We start from the raw sequence: 16036 nt of genomic DNA on the forward strand, positions 1-16036 counted from the left end.
CTTTGTTTACCAAATAAAAGTGCATTTAATTGGACTTCATTTAAAAGGTCAAGGTATTATATTTATTTCATATATTAAGGTTTTTTAGTTATGATACTCCCAAAATAATTCTGCATAAATACGCAGATTTTTAACACAATTCTGCGCAGAAATAGTAAAAAATGTCAGCAGATTGCGTTTTTCCCTAGCAAAAAAATATGTATATGCAAGCACCAATTTTTGCGATATTTCAAAATATGTTGCATATAGGACATTTTATATATGTAAAGTCCAAATATGGACTTCTGTCATACCTAAGTTGTCTAAGAATAATGTAGAAATAAAGTACTACTATTGTTATTATTATTATTATTATATAACCTTTACTTTAAAATACTGCAAAATAAAGATATTTATGATGTAAATAAAAAATAAATATTTTGCCATCTATTAAATTCCTATATCGTGCTGCTTTCTGCACGTCTGTCAAAAAAAGACAAATGTTTAATATCAATTTCATCAACATTTTATTAAAAGCAAGGGATCAATACCCATGTTCATGAACAGAAAATAAATATAAAACATTATGTACATTGGGGCAGTGACTTTTCAAAAGGCTATCGGAGTCATTCGCACAATAATACAATACATGAAGGCAAATCATAATACAGGAAGACAAAAAATATTATAATAATCACAATTAGATGGACTTTGCAGTCTTGACGAATTAAAAATATATTAAATTAATGTTCTATCTGTAACTAATACAGATCTACTTTTAACCTCAAGCAAATCTAGTACACATCCTGTTATGTTTTTATTTGGAGTCTGAAGATTTGGTCGCTATATTAACAAAATAATTGTAGTATTAAAAATGAAGGTTAGTTACAAGCATCATGCATCACTGAGAAACATATTCTTCAATATGAATCAGCTGTTTAGCTTATTAAAACAAAAAAGCAACTTCATAAATATTTAAGAATGATTCACAACACTTTAGATTAAAAAGAATAAACATTTACTGTGTTTGCTCATTTCTACCACAAGATGGCAGTGAGATCATGTGAATCTTTTTCATTCCCGCCAAAATAGAAGGAAAAATGGCTAAACTTGCTCAAAATACTGCAGATTTACATTTTAATTGACTTATTTTTCTTTTTTGAATGTTCCTACATACAATTGCGAACAATGTGATGTTCATTAATCACAAATGAATCAAGCATTGATCACCTGAATCATCAGATCCGAGTCACGATTCCGTGATTCAGAATCATTTGCGGAAAACTCAAATCGCTCAATGTGGGAAAACCCAAAAGCAGCTTCAGTCAAAGCACAGCGATGCATAAAAGGTGGATTTTTAGATATATTTAAGAATGATTCACAACACTCTTTAGATTAAAAAAGACATTTACAGCGTTTGCTCATTTGTACCACAAGACGGCAGTGAATTCATGTGAATCATTTTCCTTTCCGCCAAAATAGAATGAAAAACAGCTAAACTTGCTCAAAATACTGCGGGTTTACATTTTAAATGACATTTTTAATGTTCCCACATAAAATTGCAATCAATGTGATGTTTAATAGTCACAAATGACTAAAGCATTGATGAACTGAATCAACTGATCCGAGTCATGATTCAGTGATTCAGAATCACTTACGGAATACTCATTAAACCGTTCCAGAAGCAGCTTCAGCTGATTCAAAAGCACAGTGATGCATAAAAAACTGATTTTCTGCACATTTACATAGTTTCCCCCACAATTAACAATACTTAAATCTCTTTTCACAGTCTTTTATGTGTTTTGTTTGCTTTTTACAGGTTTCTCAACACTCAATAAATACATTTCTGTGATTTACAACATCGCCTTTGAGTTCAAATGAAGCAGAAATAAACGAAGCAGCCCTAAAGTCTCCATTTATTGTACGGTTCTCAATGAAAATGTGCTGTAAAGCTGAAAACTGAAATGCACTTGCGTTCAGGAAAGTCAAAAACACATCAGCAGCATCTGAGAAACACTGTAAATGAGCACAATCCCCATCAAAACTGCTCAAAAACACAACATCAGAGGATACAATCAAGTCTGCAGGTCTAATTAAGGCAGCAGAGGAGAAATGGGAGACAATGAGAAGCTTGTTTTTGTGTGGAAAACACTCTTGGCGAATTCACTGAACACACATTAGCATTCAGCATGGGCTTCTACTGCAGGGTTGCCAGGTCTATGAAAAAAATGCAGCCGAATGACAATTCAAAACATGCATAAAAAAAGAAATGAAAAGCAGCCATATCTTCTCTGATATTTTGTAAAACACATATTTGTATAAACACTTTTAAGTACCTTAATAACTGATGATCTGCTCAGGGTTGCCATGTATGCATTGCAGATGTTCATTAAGAAATGTTTCAGTTTTCATTTCGTATTCATGAGTATTAAACATTTTGGCAGCTTGCAGCATGTTATGAAAGTAAACCACCCAATAAAAATGCAACACAACTCTAAGGAGCCCAATTGTGCAGGTAAACTGCAAACCTGGCAACACTGATTGGCCTGTACATCAGGGTTGCCAGGTTTTCAAAATAAACTCAAAATATGCCACTCCCATTCATAAAAATGCATATTTTACATCACATTATCCACAGTTTCATTTCTGAAAGTCATTATAGATTAGTATTATTATCCTAAACAGAATCTTAATTAAGTAATTTTACTTTAATTAACAATATAATCACAGTTGTTTCTCATGTTTCATGTGTAAAGATAAAATAAAATTCACCCAAAAAGGGAAACTACTTTTAAGTAACTTTTATGAGTTTTTTTTTTTTTTGAAACACAAAAAAAAAATAGTTTGAAGAATGTTGGAAACCAGTAACCATTGACTTCCTTAGTAGAGAAAAATACAATGGAAGTCAATGGTGACCGGTGTTTTCATTTTTAGGTGAACTATCACTTTAAGAATGTAATGGATGCAGGCAAATGCAAAACTATTCACTTAAAATTAGCATGTTTCATCATTTTAGCACACATTTTAAGTTGGTAGAATAACTGAAATATATTTTAAAAAATAAATTCAGCACAATTATCTAAATATAATTAATGCAACATGGCAAACCTTTAACCTGCAGAATAACTATGTTATTATTAAAAGTAGCCAAAATCCATCCGCAGGAAAACTGTGCACTTGGCAACCCTGATCTATACGCTGACACTACACTTATCACACAAAACATTTAAAGGGATAGAAAACCCTAAAATATTAATTTACTCATCAGAGAGTGTCTATGTGACTGTGTTAGTATGTGTGTGTGTGTGTAGTCCAAGTTTTCATCACTATCTGGGAACCAAATGTCCCCATAAGTATAGCAATACCAGTACATTTTGACCTTGTGGGGACATTATTTTTGGTCCCCCTAGCCAAACGGCTCATAAATCAGACAGAATGACGTATGTTGAGGATGTAAAAATGCAGATTGTTTCCTGCGAGAGTTGGAGTAAGAAGTGTGTGTGTGTGTTTGTAGTTGTCTGTGTAAATTCGCCAAGAGACTCATGTCCTCCACATCTGGCCATTATAAACCTTTATAAACCTACATTGAGTGTAATGATGATTGGCTGTAAAGCACAGGAGGCGTATATACTGAGATGGCACTTGTGTTTTCATGTCTCCCACACACACACACACAGGTCTCCTCAGGTTTACCCAGACTCCTGCTGGTCCTCCGGGAGCCGCACGCGCTGCTCGTCCATCCGCTTGGCCTGCACTCTCTGGATGAGGCTGAAGAAATCCTCATCGGGGACTGTCGGGGCTCGGGGACCGCCTTCTGGAGGAGAGCAGCGCTGGTCATCTATCCTGGAGGACTATACACACACACACACACCGGTGAAGACACACACAAATACAGAGGTGGATAAACACACAAGACCACCTTCTGGAGGAGAGCATGTTGAATCCAATGTTTTGAATTTGGATGGCAATACCTAGTTCAACCACTAGGTGGACTTTAACTTTTAATTAACATTGCACTAATGTGTGTGTGTGTGTCTCCTCTGACCTGGCACTTGATGAGCATGTTGAAGAAGTCGTCGCTGGGCTCCTGAGGGTCGCCGTCTCCACACAGGTGCCCCAGGTTATTGTGGGTAATCCTGAGTCCGGGCAGATTACTGACGTTCACCCGCTGGTCATCCAGACGGCGGCTCTGAGTGCTGGCGATCAGGTCAAACAGCTCTTCTGTCTGAGGAGACGTCAGCAGACTGGCATCTGACACACAAACACACACATACACGCATGCATATCCACGCACACACATTATGCACATACACATGCATATACATACACACGCATATGCACATACACACACACACACACATATGCACACATATACACACACGCATAAACACACACACACACACACACACACAAACACAAATGTTTAACTATGTGGCAATCAGTTACTAGCACCTAATAGCAATGTGCTAAATCATGCTAGCAACATCATTAACTTTAAATCATGCTAGCAACAGGTTTACAATACTAAAGACACACGGTCATACAATAAAAGTGTTAAAATAATTGCGACATGTTGAAATAGACTGGCATCTAAGCAACACGCATACACAATTATCAGCTTGTTGCTATCAGTCACTAGCTTAGCACATAATAGCAGTGTGCTAATTCATGCCGGCAACATCTTAGAAATGCTAATGCAACATGTGAACAACATAATAAAACAAAAACAGGGTAAAATGACCTTAAACATTGAGTTGAGCTCATAATACTGCTCAAATCCTTCTTGTCTGGGTTTGTAAAGCCGACAGAGTTTGTCTGAACATAACGACCTAACATTATTGCATTACATAAATGACCACTGATGACGATCCTCCGAGTTCCAACATGAAAAAAATACTACAGTAATTTATAGTAAATACTGCAGTGTTCTGAGGCATACTATAGTAAATTAATTGAATTAACATGTTGTAATTCCAGTTGCTATGGTAACACAAGAACTAGAGTTATTGATCTGTTGTGGTGATTCTACAGTTGCTATGGTAACAACAACTATAATAATCTGTTGTGGTGATTCTACAGTTGCTATAGTAACAACAACTATAGCAATTAATCTGTGTTGATTCTACAGTTGCTATGGTTACAACAACTATAGCAATTAATTTGTGGTGATTCTACAGTTGCTATGGTTACAACAACTATAATAATCTGTTGTGGTGATTCTACAGTTGCTATAGTAACAACGACTATAGTAATTAATCTGTGGTAATTCTACAGTTGCTATGGTAACACAACAACTATAATAATTAATCTGTTGTGGTGATTCTTCAGTTGCTATGGTAACAACTATAATAATCTGTTGTGATTCTACAGTTGCTATCGTAACAACAACTATAGCAATTAATATGTGGTGATTCTACAGTTGCTATGGTAACAACAACTATAGCAATTAATCTGTTGTGGTGATTCTACAGTTGCTACGGTTACAACAACCATAGTAATTAATCTGTGGTGGTGATTCTACTGGTTCTATGGTAACAAAACAACTATTGTGATTAATCTGTAGTGGTCATACCACGGTTGCTATAGAACAACTATCATAATTAATCTGTGGTGGTGATTCTACGGTTGCTATGGTAACAACTATCATAATTAATCTGTGGTGGTGATTCTACGGTTGCTATGGTAACAACTATCATAATTAATCTGTGGTGGTGATTCTACGGTTGCTATGGTAACAACTATCATAATTAATCTGTGGTGGTGATTCTTCGGTAACAACAATAGTAATACAAGCAAAATCCCCCAATACTGTAGCTTTCTCCAGCTATAGGTAACATTGTACTAGAATACACCACAGTTGAAACAGTAAACCGTATACTCCAGTATTGATCACAGTTCATCAGCTCACTACAGTACTACAGTATGCTGGAGCATTCGTTAATAAAGAACTGTACATGCAATAAAATTTAGAGTATAATGCACTTTATTATAGTATAGTTCAAAAACACTTACTATAGTATTTTATCATGCAGGCTTGTAGAAAGTGTTTCAGACCTGCTGCACTGCAGTATGTGAGAAGTAATGTGGTTTAAGCATGTAAACCTACTCTAGTTCAGCCAGTAATGTGCTTTTAAAGCAGCAGGCTCATCTGTACTCTTAGACTCTTTTTCACAAGACTGTTATGAGGCGTTTAACGGTCATCAGCATCTGAAATCATTGAATGTTTTTAATATTTATGTATATTTTTTAAACGTATGCACATTTATATATGTATTATATCATCTTTGCATCAAATTACAGAAAATAAAAGACTGAGCGCTTTTGTGAGGTGTGTGTAATGCCATATGTATGGGGGCAGGACAGTAAATCTGACACTATTCTCTCTTCTGGCTGCCGTTATCAGTCTCATACTGTTGTTTTTCTTCTTCTGATAGTCTTGATAACACCATTATGGAGTTTTTATTTCATTATTTCAGCAAATATGATTGCAAAAAAATGATTGTTGTACTCTCCCATTCACTGCACTCTGAGTTTACCAACTATGACGACGTCTGCTGCTGAGAAACGCACAAATGTGAAAAGGCTCGGAGTGTTTCAGAGCTGCGTGGACTCACCGATCATGTCATTGAGTGTGTCCTGATCAGCTCCGGCTTCTTCTCCGTCGGGCGTTTCGTCCAGCTGACAGCGCTGGTCATCCATACGGCTGCTCTGAAACTTACTCAACAGGTCAAAGAAGCAGTCTTCATCTGACGGGTCTCGGGCCAGCTTCTGCACACAACACATCGCTTATCATTACTGCTAAACATTCATTAGTTATACTGTTTTTATTTACAGAATGAGGTCAATCTGATTACACAATATGCAGCCCAGGCTAACTGGAAATACATGTCTTTAGCCTACTTTTTTTGTAAAATGTGTTGCTTTAGGTACGTTTTGTTGTACATTTCAGGTGACAAATCCACTAGAGGGCGCTGTTTCCATTTTGTGAATCTGTAATATGTTATATAGAGTAAGATTTGTTGTACGTTTCAGATGACAAATCCACTAGAGGGCGCAGTTTCCATTTTGTGAATCTGAAATATGTTATGTATGGTATGTTTTGTGTTACGTTTCAGATGACAAATCCACTAAAGGGCGCTGTTTCCATTTTGTGAATCTGAAATATGTTATATAGGATATGTTTTGTTGTACGTTTCAGATGACAAATCCACTAGAGGGCGCTGTTTCCAGTTTGTGAATCTGTAATATGTTATGTAGAGTAAGATTTGTTGTACGTTTCAGATGACAAATCCACTAGAGGGCGCTGTTTCCATTTTGTGAATCTGAAATATGTTATGTATGGTATGTTTTGTGTTACGTTTCAGATGACAAATCCACTAGAGGGCGCTGTTTCCATTTTGTGAATCTGAAATATGTTTGGTAGGGTACATTTTGTTGAACATTTCAGATGACAAATCCGCTAGAGGGCGCTGTTTCCATTTTGTGAATCTGAAATATGTTATGTATGGTATGTTTTGTGTTACGTTTCAGATGACAAATCCACTAGAGGGCGCTGTTTCCAGTTTGTGAATCTGAACTATGTTATGTATGGTATGTTTTGTGTTACGTTTCAGATGACAAATCCGCTAGAGGGCGCTGTTTCCATTTTTTGAATCTGAAATATGTTATGTAGAGTAAGATTTGTTGTACGTTTCAGATGACAAATCCACTAGAGGGCGCTGTTTCCATTTTGTTAATCTGAAATATGTTATGTATGGTATGTTTTGTGTTACGTTTCAGATGACAAATCCACTAGAGGGCGCAGTTTCCATTTTGTGAATCTGAAATATGTTATGTATGGTATGTTTTGTGTTACGTTTCAGATGACAAATCCACTAGAGGGCGCTGTTTCCATTTTGTGAATCTGAAATATGTTATGTATGGTATGTTTTGTGTTACGTTTCAGATGACAAATCCACTAGAGGGCGCAGTTTCCATTTTGTGAATCTGAAATATGTTATGTATGGTATGTTTTGTGTTACGTTTCAGATGACAAATCCACTAGAGGGCGCTGTTTCCATTTTGTGAATCTGAAATATGTTATGTATGGTATGTTTTGTGTTACGTTTCAGATGACAAATCCACTAGAGGGCGCTGTTTCCAGTTTGTGAATCTGAAATATGTTATATAGGATATGTTTTCCTGTACTTTCAGATGACAAATCCACTAGAGGGCGCTGTTTCCAGTTTGTGAATCTGAACTTTGTTATGTATGGTATGTTTTGTTGTACGTTTCAGATGACAAATCCACTAGAGGGCGCTGTTTCCAGTTTGTGAATCTGAACTTTGTTATGTATGGTATGTTTTGTTGTACGTTTCAGATGACAAATCCACTAGAGGACGCTGTTTCCAGTTTGTGAATCTGAAATATGTTATATAGGATATGTTTTGTTGTACGTTTCAGATGACAAATCCACTAGAGGGCGCTGTTTCCATTTTGTTAATCTGAAATATGTTATGTATGGTATGTTTTGTGTTACGTTTCAGATGACAAATCCACTAGAGGACGCTGTTTCCAGTTTGTGAATCTGAAATATGTTATATAGGATATGTTTTGTTGTACTTTCAGATGACAAATCCACTAGAGGGCTCTGTTTCCATTTTGTGAATCTGTAATATGTTATATAGAGTAAGATTTGTTGTACGTTTCAGATACCAAATCCACTAGAGGGCGCAGTTTCCATTTTGTGAATCTGAAATATGTTATGTATGGTATGTTTTGTGTTACGTTTCAGATGACAAATCCACTAGAGGGCGCTGTTTCCATTTTGTGAATCTGAAATATGTTATATAGGATATGTTTTCCTGTACTTTCAGATGACAAATCCACTAGAGGGCTCTGTTTCCAGTTTGTGAATCTGAACTTTGTTATGTATGGTATGTTTTGTGTTACGTTTCAGATGACAAATCCACTAGAGGACGCTGTTTCCAGTTTGTGAATCTGAAATATGTTATATAGGATATGTTTTGTTGTACCTTTCAATGACAAATCTGCTAGAGGGCGCTGTCTACATTTTCGTGAATCTAAAATACATTATATAGAGTATTATCATTAATGCTAAACATGCTAAACATTCGTTAGTTATACTGTTTTATACTGTGACAATCAGATTACCCAACATTTTTGGTAAAACGTAAAATGCATTGCTCCGGGTATGTTTTGTTGTGCGTTTCAGATGACAAATCCACTAGACGATACTGTTTACATTTTGTAAATCTGAAATATGTTCTTCAGTGTATGTTTTGTTGCTGTTTATGTTTTTGCAAACACACAATACGCTATTTTTGGGTATGTTTTGTTGTACGTTTCAGATGTCAAATCCACTAGAGGGCGCTGTTTCCATTTTGTGAATCTATAATATGTTATGTAGAGTAAGATTTGTTGTACGTTTCCATTATAGATTTCAGGTGAATCTAAAATATGTTATATAGGATATGTTTTGTTGTATGTATATATGAAATATTTGAAAAAGAAACTACAATTTCACACAGGAGGTCTCATAGCCTTTTATACACATACACACACAAAACAAAACATAATGGAATACCAGTAAGAAAACATATATATTTTACACATACTGCGCCTACATATTAAGTGTCTTCACCTATTACGTGAGATTTAAATGATTAAATCTTAAATGAATTATGTTATACATAGTGTATTTTTTTATCTATTGTGTACATGTATACACTGTATTTATATATTTAAAAAATACCTGCATGCAATTACATCTAAAATGTCTATAAACACATTAATAATTACCTTGAAAACCTATTATTTACAGTACATCTAAACCAACCCGTACCACTACACCAGTCTAAATATCTTAATGCTCATGCCAATAATAACCATGAATGGAAATGTACTTGTTATTTATTTATTTACTGTTAAGCATGAGTGGATATTGAACAGTTCTGTGAGGTTCAGCCAGCCGTGTGTGACAATGCAGTATTATAGGAGCTGAATGAAGCTCTGCTTGCTGGAGTCATGTGTCGCTGTAATCGCTCTGACATTACTGAACACTCATGTGAGCGCTTATCACAATCTTAACAGCACTGCAGGACTGTGTGTGTGTGTGTGTTGCTGGTATTCATTACCTTATGATTACCGATTGTCCCCACAATTATAGCAATACCAGTCGTTTTTGACCTTTTTTCTTTGGAAAATGGCTCTTAAATCAGACAGACTGACGTATATTATGTAATATAGTATATAATATTAAAATACAGATTGTTTTCAGTGAGGATTGGGTTTAGGAGTAGAGGTAGAGGTAGAAGAAACATCCTTATATCTATGAGAAGTCCCCATAAAGATGGCCGTGCAAGTGTGTGTGTGTGTGTACATGTGTTTATCAAAATGACCTTTCACTGGTCAGACACAAACACACACACACACACTGAAACTCTCCACAGCAGGACAGTCTACACAGTGCACACAAACCAACACTAAAACACTCAATTAACACAACAAACACTCCAGGAAGCTTCATAAAGCATGCACAGCGAACTCACAACGCGCCATAGTGTACACACACACACACACACTAAAATCTAGCATCTCCGTCATCTTTATCAGAACGTGACCTTAAAAACAAACAAAGCACTTAATATCAACAGCAGTGTGCATAAAGCCAGCAGAGCCCATCCCATAATAATAACAACAACCCAGAGCATCAGCGAGAAAGCACACACACACACACACACACACACATCACAACTCCTGACAATGCATTAGAAATCCAGCAGATCTCTATGGAAGTGCAGAGAATAAGAGTTATACTTATTATAGAGCGATTCATTAATCCGCATTCGGCTCATCCTCCAATCACAGAGCACCAGTGTGTGTGTGTGTGTGTGTGTGTGTGTGTGTGTCCACTGTGGGAAAACAACTCATTAATCCGCCTGTGATTATGGGACGGTCGAGGGGAGGGTTGAATTTCGGGTCATTAAATGGACGGTGAACGGCAAACACACTATTTAAACACCCTCTGAAGACTATTATACACAGATTTAAACACACACACACACGCACACACACCTAATAATAATTATAATAGACTGATAGAGAAAGTCATGCAGAGTTAAGTCTCACATTCATCCGCTTGTTCATCTGTCCATCATGATATCGGTCAGCGTCTGCTCGGTGTGTCTCCTACACCTTCCCTTCACCGCCTGACTATCTCTCTGTGTGTGTGTGTGTGTGAGCGTGTGTGTGTGTGTGTGTGTGTGTGTGTGTGTGTGTGTGTGTTTAGTTGCTCGTGCATTCACTTCAATAATTCAGTTACACTGAGGGCGAGAGATGCAGAATGAGAGAGAGAGAGAAGAGAGAGACTAAGAGAGAGAGAGACTAGGAGAGAGAGAGGAGAGAGAGAGAAGAGAGAGAGAGACTAAGAGAGAGTAAAGAGAAAATGAGAGAAAATAGAGTAAGAAAGAAGTGGAAAAGCAAAAAAAAGAGAAAGAAAAAAGGGAGAGAGAGAAAAAAGAGGGAGAAGGAAAAATAGAGATACTAAGAGAAAAGAGGGAGAGAGAGAAAATGAGGAGAGAGAGAGAGAGAGAGAGAGAGACACAAGGAAAAAAGAGACAGAAAAGAGAAAGAGAGAGGGTAAGCGTTGCTAGGCAATTTGCTTAGATGTTCTGATTGGTTGCTACGTGGTTGCTAAGGTATTGTTAGGTGGTTGCTAGGGTGTTTTCAGTGTTTGCTAGGCCATAGCTACGGTCTTCTGAGTGGTTGATAAGGTGTTGCTAGGTAGTTCCAAGTAATTGCTAAAGCGTTGCTAGACCATTGCTAAGGTATTCTGGGTGGTCGCTAGGGTGTTCTAGGTGGTTATTAAACTGTTGCTAGGCGGTTGCTAAGCAGTTGCTAACATAAATTACCATGTTTCTAGCATAAATTAGCATGTTGTTAGCATTGATTATAAATTAGCATGTTTCTAGTATAAACTAGCATGCCGTTAGCACGAATTTAGTATGAATTAGCATGTTTGATAGTATGATTATAGTATGAATTAGCATGTTGCTAGTATGATTAGTATGTTTCTGGTATGGAGTAGTGTGTTGTTAGTATGGATTGGTTTGTTGTTAGTATGTCTAATGCAGAGTCAAAGGTAGTTTTTTTTTTTTTTTTTCAATGGAAGTCTATGAGACTGTTGCTAGGGTGCCGTAAGTGGTTGCTAGGGTGTGGCTAGTCAGTTAAAAGGTCATCAGTGTTTGGCAGGTTGGTACTCTGAAGTTAAATGAGCGAAACCTTAAGTCTCTATGATAGTCTGTCGGAAAGTTATGATTTTTCAAGCCACCACACTTTAATATATTTATATTATATTATAATATATTATATTACATTATATATTATATTACCAATATTATATTACTTATATTATATATTATATTAATTATATTACTAATATTATATATTATATTATTTATACTATATTATTTATATTATATTATATTATTTATATTATATTTTACTATTTATATTATATTATTTATATTATAGTATATTATATTATATATTACATTATATTATATTACTAATATTATATTACTTATATTATATATTATATTAATTATATTATATTATATATTATTTTATATTATATTATATATTATATTATTTATATTATATTATATTATATTATTTATATTATATTTTATTATTTATATTACATTATTTATATTATAGTATATTATATTATATATTACATTATATTATATTATATTACTAATATTATATTACATATATTATATTAAGTAAAGTAAAAATTAAATAAAAATAGTCCTCAAATTATTGAAATTAAAAGACAATAGAATAAAAATAGACAAATTAACTGTAAGAATGAACTGTTATTTATTTCTCATTTAAGCTACTAAAGCAGCGAGTGATTCTGGGATTTTGGTTAATTAAGCAAGTCATTGGACAACAGTGCTTTATTCTGTAGCCGATCAAAAATAATTTAAGAAATTAATTCTTAACAATATTGAGCTTAATTATTTAAAAATTCCAGCCAAACTTGAACAAATAAAGAAAATTATAATAGGAAATAATGCTAAAAATGTCCCTGCTCCATTAAACCTCACTAATATTGACATATTTAATTAAAACTAATTTCCACATGAGGGCGAATGATTTTGTTTTCATTTATATCTGTCATCAGACACAATCCAACACATTCTGCAGTGATCTATAAACACTAGAATCTTCTGTTTGTGCATTACTGTTGGGGAAACACAGTCACAGAGCAGAAGAAGGATCTTCAGCATCACTCACTGCAGGAAATGATGCTCGTATTTTGATATATTGTTGTCCTGTGGGACATGCACACAGATGCATTAGAGCAGAGCAGTGTGTGTGTGTGTGTGTGTGTGTGCGTGTGTGTGTGTGTGTATTGATTACTGGAGGAACAGGGAGTCCCGCCAATATGAAGATAAAACCTTTAGTGCAGCACTTTAAAGCATAGATTGAATTAAAGCGCAGTAGACGAACACGTCTGCACATTCACACTGAACAGCGGCTGTCAGCTGAACATGAGTCAATCAGTGATACGCATGCAGGATCAGATCTACTCTGCTGGAGATATGCATGTAGAGAGAGATGAAGGGACGGACGGACGGATGGAGAGACAGATAAACAGATGGACAGATGGATGATGTATAGACAGATGGAGGGATGTATTGATGGACATTTGGATGGATTAATGAATGGTGGGGCAGATGGATGGATAGGGAGATGACTGGATGGAGGGATGGATGAATGGGTGGAGGGATAGACTGATGGATGGACAGATAAACGGACTGACAGGAGATAAAAGGATGAACAATTAGATGGATAAATGGATGAAGGGGCGGATGGATGGATGAACGGATGGGGAGATGAATGGATGGAGGGGTGGATTGGGAGATGGATGGAGGGAGGGATGGATGGATGGACGTATGAATGGGTGGAGGGACAGACGGACAGATGGAGGGGCGGATGGGCAGATGGATGAACGGGTGGAGGGATATACTCATGGATAGAGGGGTGGATGGAGGGACGGATGGATGGATGAATGGATGGAGGGGCAGATGGGGAGATGAATGGATGAACAATTAGATGGATAAATGGATGAAGGGGCGGATGGATGGATGGACGGATGGGGAGATGAATGGATGGAGGGGCGGATGGGGAGATGGATGGATGGACGAATGAATGGGTGGAGGGACAGATGGACAGATGGAGGGGCGGATGGGCAGATGGACGGACAGATGGATGAATGGGTGGAGGGATATACTCATGGATAGAGGGGTGGATGGAGGGACGGATGGATGGATGAATGGATGGAGGGGCAGATGGGGAGATGAATGGATGAATAATTAGATGGATAAAAGGATGAAGGGGCGGATGGACGGATGGGGAGATGAATGGATGGAAGGGTGGATGGGGAGATGGATGGATGGACGTATGAATGGGTGGAGGGACAGACGGACAGATGGAGGGGTGGATGGGCAGATGGATGAACAGGTGGAGGGATATACTCATGGATAGAGGGGTGGATGGAGGGACAGATGGATGGATGAATGGATGGAGGGGCAGATGGGGAGATGAATGGATGAACAATTAGATGGATAAATGGATGAAGGGGCCGATGGATGGACAGATGGGGAGATGAATGAATGGAGAGGTGGATGGGGAGATGGATGGATGAACGGGTGGAGGGACAGACGCATGGATGGAGGGGCGGATGGGCAGATGGACGGACAAACAGATGGATGGGGAGATGAGGGACGGCAGGGGTGATGAATGGATGGAGAAGCGGATGGGCAGATAAATGGATGGAGGGGTGGATGATGGATGGTGCGGAGGATGTATGAAGTGGTGGATAGATGAATGGATGGAGAGGCAGATGGATGGATGAACAGATGGATGGATGGATGGAGAGGCAGATGGATAGATGGATGGATGAGGGGCAGATGAATGGATGGATGAATGGTTGGAGGGGTGAATGGGTAAATAAATGGATGGGGTGGATGGCAGATGGATGGATGGAGTGGTGGGTGGATGGATGGATGGATGGATGGATGGATGGATGGATGGATGGATGGACAGAAGGGTGGATGGATGAGCAGGTGGATAGATGGATGGAGGAGCGGATGGATGGACGGATGGACGAATGAATGGATAGATGAGGAGATGGATGGATGGATGGAGTTTTGGATGGACGAAGGGGTGGATGGATGGAGAGTCAGATAAATGAATGGATGGAGAGTGAGATGGATGGATGGAGGGGCAGATGGATAGATGGATGGAGGAGCAGATGAATGGATTGAGGGATGGATGAATGGGCAAGTAAATGGATGGGGATGGATGGCAGATCGATGGATGGAGTTGTGAATGGATGAAGGGGTGGATGGCTGGATTGATTGATGGATGGAGGGTCAGATAGATGAATGGATGGATGGGCAGATGGATGTATAAACAATCAGATGGATGGATGGTGGGATGGATGTATGTATAGTGTATGTGTGTTGTTCTGACCGTGGGTGTGACGCTGACGGTGATGTCCTCTGTGTCCACTGCTGACTGAAGACTCCTGCTGCTGCGCGACACACACACATCTGCAGCATCTCCATTCTGCAGGACACACACACACACACACACACACACACACACATTATTTGAAGTGTGAAATACACTGTAGTGTTTATCCGAGTTTAAAAGTGTCTAAAGCTCCAGCCAATCAGAGGCTGATCATGTGACCTTCTCAGCGCTGAACTTCCACAGCTCCACACTCTCCATGCTGCTCTTCTTGCTGAGTTTGGGTCTCGCTCCTGTTGGAGGAAGCACACCACAACATCAGTGTGTGTGTGTGTGTGTGTAAACTCATCACACCTATATCAGTGTGAAGCTTTCATTCAGCACTGATTTGTCTTAGAGTGTGTGTGTGTGTGTGTGTGTTTACCCTGCAGTTTAAAGTGTGGTTCTGTTGGTGACAGTTCGTCCTCTTTGACCCCGAGCGCCTCCATCAGCTCCTCCACATTCAGCC

The 16036-nt window shown here is 37.8% G+C and overlaps 1 protein-coding gene across 1 annotated transcript in view; it reads right to left on the reverse strand.

Annotated features, from left to right (window-relative positions):
- Positions 1 to 482: 482 nt before the first annotated feature.
- Positions 483 to 16036, reverse strand: part of gpsm1b (G protein signaling modulator 1b) — a 43967-nt gene continuing 28413 nt past the window's right edge. Inside the window, exons 9-14 of the mRNA XM_056458877.1 lie at positions 15953 to 16036; positions 15751 to 15821; positions 15529 to 15624; positions 6594 to 6747; positions 4025 to 4230; positions 483 to 3830 (exon numbers count right to left, since the gene is read on the reverse strand). The exon at positions 15953 to 16036 is cut by the window's right edge and continues 31 nt beyond it. Coding sequence (XP_056314852.1) covers positions 3669 to 3830; positions 4025 to 4230; positions 6594 to 6747; positions 15529 to 15624; positions 15751 to 15821; positions 15953 to 16036 — 773 coding nt within the window. The 3' untranslated portion in view covers positions 483 to 3668. The remainder of the gene's footprint in view (positions 3831 to 4024; positions 4231 to 6593; positions 6748 to 15528; positions 15625 to 15750; positions 15822 to 15952) is intronic.

Source organism: Danio aesculapii, chromosome 5 (assembly GCF_903798145.1).
Source record: "Danio aesculapii chromosome 5, fDanAes4.1, whole genome shotgun sequence".
NCBI classification, from domain to species: Eukaryota; Metazoa; Chordata; class Actinopteri; order Cypriniformes; family Danionidae; genus Danio; species Danio aesculapii.